This window comes from Phoca vitulina, unplaced genomic scaffold, assembly GCF_004348235.1.
Source record: "Phoca vitulina isolate PV1807 unplaced genomic scaffold, GSC_HSeal_1.0 scaffold13, whole genome shotgun sequence".
Taxonomy (NCBI): domain Eukaryota; kingdom Metazoa; phylum Chordata; class Mammalia; order Carnivora; family Phocidae; genus Phoca; species Phoca vitulina.
In genome coordinates, this window is record NW_022589716.1 from 47912039 (window position 1) to 47920413 (window position 8375).

General features: G+C 50.7%; 1 protein-coding gene across 3 annotated transcripts in view; it reads left to right on the forward strand.

Moving 5' to 3' along the window:
• Positions 1 to 8375, forward strand: part of ALDH1L1 (aldehyde dehydrogenase 1 family member L1) — a 108206-nt gene that overhangs the window by 24947 nt on the left and 74884 nt on the right. For 2 of the 3 annotated variants that reach the window (XM_032412079.1, XM_032412080.1), the window contains 5 exons: positions 1499 to 1650; positions 3697 to 3931; positions 4804 to 4969; positions 6809 to 6910; positions 7601 to 7690. In XM_032412079.1, the coding sequence (XP_032267970.1) occupies positions 1524 to 1650; positions 3697 to 3931; positions 4804 to 4969; positions 6809 to 6910; positions 7601 to 7690 (720 nt within the window). In that variant the 5' untranslated portion in view covers positions 1499 to 1523. Of the gene's footprint in view, positions 1 to 1498; positions 1651 to 3696; positions 3932 to 4803; positions 4970 to 6808; positions 6911 to 7600; positions 7691 to 8375 lie in introns of those variants that run through there. The other variant, XM_032412081.1, reaches the window with a different exon arrangement.

An 8375-nucleotide genomic window follows, 5' to 3' on the forward strand; every position in this document is an offset into this window, starting at 1 on the left:
AACAAACAAAAAAAACCCTCTTGCAAATCAGTAAGGAAAAGACCACCTAAAAAAAAAAAGACAAAAAGCTTAAAGAGGCAGTTCCCACAAACAGATGTTCAAGTGGCCAATAAACATAGAAAAAGGTGCTCAACCTCAATAGTCATCAAGGAATTGCAAATTAAACCCCAATGACATGGCTATATTTCACGTTAGCAAAATAGCTGAAAAGAAAAAGACACAAGGCCTCTATGCCAAGTACATGGGCTTGGAAATTGGTACAACCACTTTGGAAAATGGACAGAATCTGTTAAAGCTGAACATTTTCATGTCTCTGACCCCAAAATTCCACTCCTAGGAATGGAATTTGCCCAACGGAAATGCATATCTATATACAGTAAGAATCGTGTGCCCAAGAATCTTGATAGCATCCCTATCGTAATAGCCTCAAACTGGAAACTACCCAAATGCCCATCAACAGTAGAATGGATGAATAAATGTATTTATTTACATTCACACAGTGAAATACCATGCAGCAATGAGAATGAACACAGTACAACTACATGCAACAATGTGGATAATGTTGAGTGGAAAAAAATCCACAGAACATTACACTGCATGATTCTATTTATATAAATACAAACATACATATATGTGGACTGCTGGAGTATTTCTTTCTCTGAGTGCCGATTACTGGGGTGTGCTTAGTTTGTGAAATTCATTGAAGTACATACCTATAATTTTGCACTTTTCTGTATGTATGAAGCATGTTAATACTACAATAAAATTTTCCAAAAGACATGTATATTTTTACAAATGGATGATTTAAAGAAATATATCAAGTGAACAATTGGTTTTATAGATAAGAGCATGGTAATTGAGTGACCAAACTTTGGAGACATTTGCATGATGTAACTACTCATTATTTCACGTATCTCCCCTCTACTTGGCCAGCCCAGTGGCACCCCATTTCATTCCCCCTGGCCCCACCTTCAGTCCTCAGGGCCCATCCACCCAGGCATTCTTTTCTGTGAGGCCGAGATAAACAGGCCCTTAGGCCCAGGCTCCCTTGCTGCTTTCTGGCTCAGGGAAATAAGCCTGATGTGCAGGCTGAAAGCTGTTTGAGGAACATAGCATCTGAGAAAACTGAGGCTTGATGTAACCAGGTCACAGAACTGGTTAGTTACAGAAATATGTTCAAATACATCTCAGAGGTCTTGACTCTCAGTGTTCCATGCCAATTTAGAGGGTTTCAAGGAGGAATCCCTAATTCTATAATCTCTATTCTAATCATCCACTGTGGCATCTAAAATCCCTCCCTTGCAAAACCTTCTCCTCTGGCCCTTTTACAGTAGTGGTTCTCTGCAGAGATCTGATGCTCAGGGAGCCCCAGAGGTGACCCCAAGTGTTTGAGGTGGGCAGGGTGGGCAAGGTGCTGTGCAGTTGTCCACTTGGACTAGGGCCAGCTCCCTGAGGCCAGTGAGCCCTGTCTAACACTATGGTCTTATTCCATCCCCAGATCCTTCTGACCCATCCCTTCTGTCATGAAGATCGCAGTGATTGGGCAGAGCTTGTTCGGCCAGGAAGTTTACTGCCACCTCAGGAAGGAGGGCCATGAGGTCGTGGGCGTGTTCACTGTCCCAGACAAGGATGGGAAGGCGGATCCCCTGGGTGAGTGGATGGCCCAGGAACAGGGAAAGGGGGTGCCCAGGCAGGCAGGTAGCAGTGGGCAGTGGGTGGGAGCAGAAGTCTTGCGGTGGTCATGGGCATCCCTGGCTGGAGGCAGGCTTACATGGTTCACCTTGAATCCTGCTCAGGTGCCAACCAGCTGCCCAGCTTTTCTAGAACAAAATAGAGACCCCTTCCCCAACTGATCACAGGATGAAGTTTGTGTCCTGGAGAAGGGCCAGGGAGAAGCCCAGTCTGCCCCCAGGGCCCTGCTGTCTGACCATTCCAGGCTCCTCTGACCCCAGCACCACGCTCTGAAAGGGCTGCTAGATGGGAGACACTGCAGGTCAGTGTTCCCAAATGTGAATGTGCAGGGTATCCCCAACAGTGGGAGTGCCTGTTATGCAAAGTGCTGAGCCCTTCCCTGGGAGTTTCTGTTCAAAAGGATGAGGTTGAGTCTAAGAATTTGCATTTCTAACAAGTTCCCAGGTGATGCTGATGCATCTGGCTCTAGGAAGAGCACAGTTTAAGAATCACTGGCCTCTAGGCTGGGAGCCTCAGCAGCACTTCAGGATGCAAGGACCCTCAGCTCAAATGAACCTCCAGGGTCACTCAAGTCCTTCTCAGGCCAGATGGTTGCAGAATATAAAGCAGGGCTTAAAACGGAAGGCCAGATTGAGAAAGGAGCCTTGTGGGGCTGGCCAAGCACAGGGGCATGGTTCATAGGAATAATGAATCTCCCTAGACTGAGAAGCACAGCTGACCCCTGGACCCAGCTCCAGGACCACTGCAATGCTAACCAGGCCTCAGTCTTAGACTTGACCCCAGTGTGACCCATGATATAGCCTGACCTCACCACAGCCTGAGCCCTGCCCTCAGCCACTAAGTGACCACTGATACTAGTCTCTGAGCTTAGACCCAGACAGAGCTTAGCTGGGACTTGACCCTGACCTTGGATGTCTTGCGGAAGTGTTCCTTTGATCACAGCATGGACAGCTTTTTCAAGCACAGTGTCCAGTCTGCTCGCTTTGATCCCACCCTCCCTCAATACCCCCGAATGCAGGGCAGAGGCAGAGAGGGCTAGAGAGCAGGTCAGGTCCAGTCAGAGGCCAGTCATCATGCTGGCTGTTCTAACAGAGAACCCAGTACAGGGATGTATTTGTTAAGTGCTGCAGAGGACAGGCAAAAGAGAACTCCAAGCTGTCGGGGTAGTGACTGCCGATGGCAGCTGCCGCCTCTCAGGCTGGGGCAACAGAGGGAAGCTCTAACTCTTACAACTTGGCAGCTTGAGGCTCTAATTCAGACCTGTGAGGACTGAGCATGCTGCTCATAGGTGCTGATAACTAGGTGGGGTGGGGTGCCTGCAAACTGAGACCCCGACCTTGGAGGGCAGACATAGTGGGAGGAAGGTGTACATTGGGGCTAATTCTGCAGATATTGGGAAAACAGCAAACTAAGTCAGCTGCTACTCTGGGAAGGCAATGCTGCCTCTAGGGTGAAGAAGTGAGGCGGGGGATGGGGGACTCTCAGGACAGGAACCTGACTGAAAGGAGTGAGTCCCTGCTCCCTTGCCTTCTTTCCTCTTCCCGTCAGCCTTGTAGTCTCCCTCCAGCACCCCTTATCAGCAGTGCTTGGCAGGCAGCTGATGAAATAGGAATGTAGTTTGCAGGGTCCCAGCTGCCATCCCAGAGAGCAGTAGAAGGGTGGAGGACATTAACTTGGGGACAGCATGACGAGGCTGTGGGAGGGGTTGAGGAAAAGAGCTCAGTCTTTGGGGGCCAGACAGGAGTCTGGGCAAGGGGAACTTAGATGTCTTGGAGGTCAGCAGCAGTCCGTCCGTGCGGAGCAGCCCCTGAAACCTTGCCATTGGCCAGTGCTATCCCCTTGGTGCTGTCCCTTCTGCACTGCCCAGTGGAGCCTGTGCAGTGGGGAAGGACAGGCGGGACAGACTGGGAGTGAAGATGCAGGAGTCACTTTGCTGGGAAGGCAGCGGTAGCTGTGGTTGGGTGCATGCAGGGAGGGGCCAGTTTCTCACCTGCTGTCCCACAGGCCTGGAAGCTGAGAAGGATGGAGTGCCAGTGTTCAAGTTCCCCCGCTGGCGGGTAAAAGGACAGGCTCTGCCTGATGTGGTGGCGAAATACCAGGCTTTGGGTGCCGAGCTCAACGTCCTGCCCTTCTGCAGCCAGTTCATCCCCATGGAGGTCATCAGTGCCCCCTGCCACGGCTCCATCATCTACCACCCAAGTCTGCTCCCCCGGCACCGAGGGGCCTCGGCCATCAACTGGTGAGACAGGGCAAAAACACCCCCATCTGTCCAGAAGTCATCCTCCCCTAGCCCAGAGCTTTCCTCTGGGGCCACAGAGCAGGCGTCATGCAGGGGCCTGTCCTACGCTGCCAGATGGCATCCACACAGATGACTGGTGAGGTGTGATGAGTAATCAAGAGTGCCGGAGAGAACCGGGACAGGCATCATCAAGTGCTCTGCGTTCCCCCCGTAAACTGTGAAGTGAGCACTTCAGTGTTCCCATCCTCCAGCAGGGACACCGGGACAGAGGGGGTTAAGGTGCTCACCCAAGGGTACCAACCCAGGCCGTGTGGCCAGAGGCCTGCTTTAACCCACACCCATTGCCAGTACATGATAGCATCCCACTTGGAAAGGGATAGAGAAGAAGTAAAGGGGCACCTGAACAAGATAGTTTGACGTGATAAGCACTCAGGAGACAATAAACGGGATGATGTGACTGATGGGTGGTGCAGTTTAGTTGGGTGATCAGCAAGGAGAGACATCTGAGCTGGGAAAAGAGTGGATTTGTAGTCAGACTGGGATTCAGGCTCCCTGACCTCTGGTTACATCTCTTCACTTCTCTGGGCCTCAATTTCCTTATCTGCAAAAGGGGCATACAATGCCTGTGACACCTGTTGGGGTATTATGTCATATCAGGCATATAGGGCTTTTACCACAACACCTAGCATGTGGTTGGTGTCAGTAAATACCTTCTCTTTCCAGGTCTCACCAGAGCAGGTATCGGTCCTCCCAGGGGCGGGGCATGAAGGGGGTTGTTGGAGGGTGACCAGGGGCCACAGGAGCTGCCCCCTGTTTGCCCTTCTCCCTGGCCCTTCCTCCTGGACTCAGGCTTTCATACTTGTGCTCCCCAGGACCCTCATTCATGGAGACAAGAAAGGGGGGTTTACCATCTTCTGGGCAGATGATGGTCTGGACACTGGGGACCTTCTGCTCCAGAAGGAGTGTGAGATCCTCCCGGATGACACCGTGAGCACTCTGTACAACCGCTTCCTCTTCCCTGAAGGCATCAGAGGGATGGTAAGGGCTGGGAGCTGGCCATGCCACAGGTGGGCCTCCCTATGCAGGTACCCTTTCTAGGCCCAGCCTGTCCCCCCACCCAGGCTGCTCCCCCAGTTCCAGGATTCTGGAGGGAGAGAGCCCTCATGTCAGGGTCTCAGAGAGGCAGGATTAGGACATACAATGTATGGTGTTAGGTGAGACTCTTGCTTACAAGTGACAGAACTCAATTCAAAAGGCTTTATCCAAAAAGGGAACATTTTGGCCCATTTACTATAGAAGACAAAAGGCAAGGGTGGTGTCAAGCACGGCTGAGTCCAGAGGCACAAGCCATGCATAGGATTCTGTATCCCTGTGTTCCTACTGATTCCACTTCCTGTTTGATTAGCTTCATCTTCAGGTGGGCTGCCCTCAAATGGGAGGAAAGGGAGTCACTGGTGGCTCAAGGCTTATACCTCTTGATTCCAAAGGAAGAAAAACTCCTTTTCTCACAGAATTCATGAATGAAAAATCAGAGAGGCCGACTGTAGTCATGCAGGCTGAGTTGTCTGCAGAGAGAGGTTTCTGTCATCAGAGCAAGACAACAAAAAGGCCTGAAGTCAGACACGGTTGTGGTTGGCACAGCAGGCAGGCCCCGTGGGGCCTCGCCCCCCAGGGACTGCTGTGTCTGTGGGGCTGCTGGTGGTGGAGCCAGAAGAGGCCAGCCAGGCTTGGCCAAAGGCAGACACACTGGAGCTTCCCATTGATACCAGCAGGAGGCAGGAGGCAGACAGGAGGCCATATCGAAGGGGAGAACAGACCCTGTTTGGAGGTAGCAATAAACATTGCAATGACTGAGAGTGTTCACCGCTGCCCATATGTCAGCCGTCCCCTTCCCTCTGCTCCTGCTTCTTGCCAGCCACCTTTTATTTTTCACATTGTGTCAAACAAGATGCCTCTTGTATTCTCTCCCATGGAATCCCCCTACTCACAAAAGTAGTGAACAGAGTAGATTTGCTGGAGATTTGATATGAGAGACAGAGAAGGGGGTTATCGGGCACATCCCACAGGAAACAACTAAAAACATCCTTTAGGGCTACGCTGTCCAATATGGCAGCTGCTAGTCATATGCAGCTATTAAATTAATTAAATTGGATTTTAATTAAAAATTGAGTTCCTCAGTCCCACTAGCTACCTTTCACGTCCCCAAGACAGGAACTATGCATGGCCGATGGCCATTGTATTGGAGAGTTCTGGCATAGAACATGTCTACCACCACAGAACATTCTGCGGGGCAGTCCTGCGTTAGACATTTCTGATGCTCATCACTTCTTGGTTTGGGCGGCTCTGGGGCTCTCCCCCCAGGACTCCTTCAGGATGGGCCCAGGCTCCCTGGCTCTCCTTCTCACTTCCCTGATTCCTTCTTCCACAACCTTCCCCTTTCTTTAACAGAGAAACTGCTTCCTGCTTAATCTCAGACTTCCAAACACATCATGGGGCTCAGGATCCATTGTCCTTAAAAGATAGGGAAGGTTTTAAACAAAAACACGGGAATTTGTGTTTGTTATACCTCTACAGGGCTCTGTAGTTTATATAGTCTTCTAAGATCTCAGAAGGTACAAGATCTTCTATATAATCCTCTAAAACTGTGTGTGGTAGAGAGGGCAGGATTTTGTACTCATTGTTCAGATTGGAGTTAGATTCAGGCTAACTGTACCTGTTCCTATGATGGATATTCCTTGGGTGCCCATTGTGTACCAGGTGTGGGGCCAGGCAAGTCTGGTTGGTGTGGGGCTGAGCCCAGGCTCATGGTAAACCCAGAGGCTGGGAGTAAGGGGAGGGTAGTAATGCTGGGGATGCCAACTCACCTGGTCTCCCCAGGTGCAGGCTGTGAGGCTGATTGCAGAGGGCAAAGCCCCCAGACTCCCTCAGCCTGAGGAGGGAGCCACCTATGAGGGCATTCAGAAGAAGGAAACAGCCAAGGTGAGTGCAGGGCCCTGCCCACCCTGAAGCTTGCCTGTGCATGGGCTGGGATGCAGAGGGTGTCCCAGGGAAGCTGGGGTTCAGGCTGAATGGCCAAGTTGTAATTGCTTAAGGCCTGAAGAGAGAGCAGCCCAGGCAGGAGACGCATGAGCAAAACTCATGTGGCTCCTGGACAGGCAGGGAGCATGGTGTGTTCTGAGTTCTTCTCTGTTCCCTTAGGGAAGAATGGGCAGGCAGGGTCCCCAGGGAGAAGAGCTGGGGTGGGGCAGTGTGTAAAAAAATCAGCCATAGGGCTGGAAGTCTCTAAGATGGGGTATGAGAGGTAATTCAGTTTCTTGGAGCTATTGCAGCCTTGGGGGTCTGGGTGGGACCTATGGGCTGTACCTCTGCTCAGGGCTTATGAGGTGCATAGAGATCTATGTGAGCCCTGCAGGTGAGGAGAAGCTGTCGGGGGGCCTATGGGATGGGCCTGCACTCTGTACTGGGGAGGTTGTGTAAGGCTTTGGCCATCTTAATAGAGTGTTGTCTTCCCTTATCATCCTAAGGTTTATCTCCACCCAGTCAAGGGTCATCAGGGCACAGGTGGGGTGGGAGGTGGCTGGGAGGTGGGGAGTTGAGGGGAGGTGGGGGAATGGCAGGGACCAAGGAGTAGGGAAGAGACTGGCTGAGCACACATGTCTTGCCCCACAGATCAACTGGGAGCAGCCAGCAGAAGCCATTCATAACTGGATCCGAGGGAATGACAAGGTGCCGGGCGCCTGGACAGAGGCCTGTGGGCAGGTATGTTTGTGCATGGCTGGGATTGGGCTAGATGCACTGGTGTGCCCTGCTGGCTGTAAAACTATCAAAATATGTTTGAACTGGTTGGCAAATAGACACTGCCCTGACCCCCAACCCCACCCAAGTGCCCTCAGTCACCTCAGCCCCTCCCCCAGGACCATGAGACCTGTCCACCATCTGGTAGCTGAAGGATAAAGATCCAGGACAGCTCAAGGCCTCCAGGTCCCTGCAGCAACTCTGAGTTCAAGCTATATTTCTTTCTTTTTTTTTTAAATTTTATTATGTTATGTTAGTCACCATACAATACATCATTAGTTTTTTTTTTATTTTTTTATTTTGTTACTATTAGTTTATTTTACACTTTCCATGCATTTACTTATTTAATCCCTATGTAACATGTTCTACCATTATCACTGCTCTGAAATTTTCTTCTCATTACTTTTTTTTTTTTTAATTTTATTATGTTATGTTAGTCACCATACAATACATCATTAGTTTTTGATGTAGTGATCCACGATCCATTGTTTTCGTATAACACCCAGTGCTCCATGCAGTACGTGCCCTCCTTAATACCCATCACCGGGCTAACCAATCCCCCCCTTCCCCCTCCCCTCTAGAACCCTGTTTGTTTCTCAGGTCCATAGTCTCTCATGGTTCATCTCTCCCTCCAATTCCCCCCGCCCAT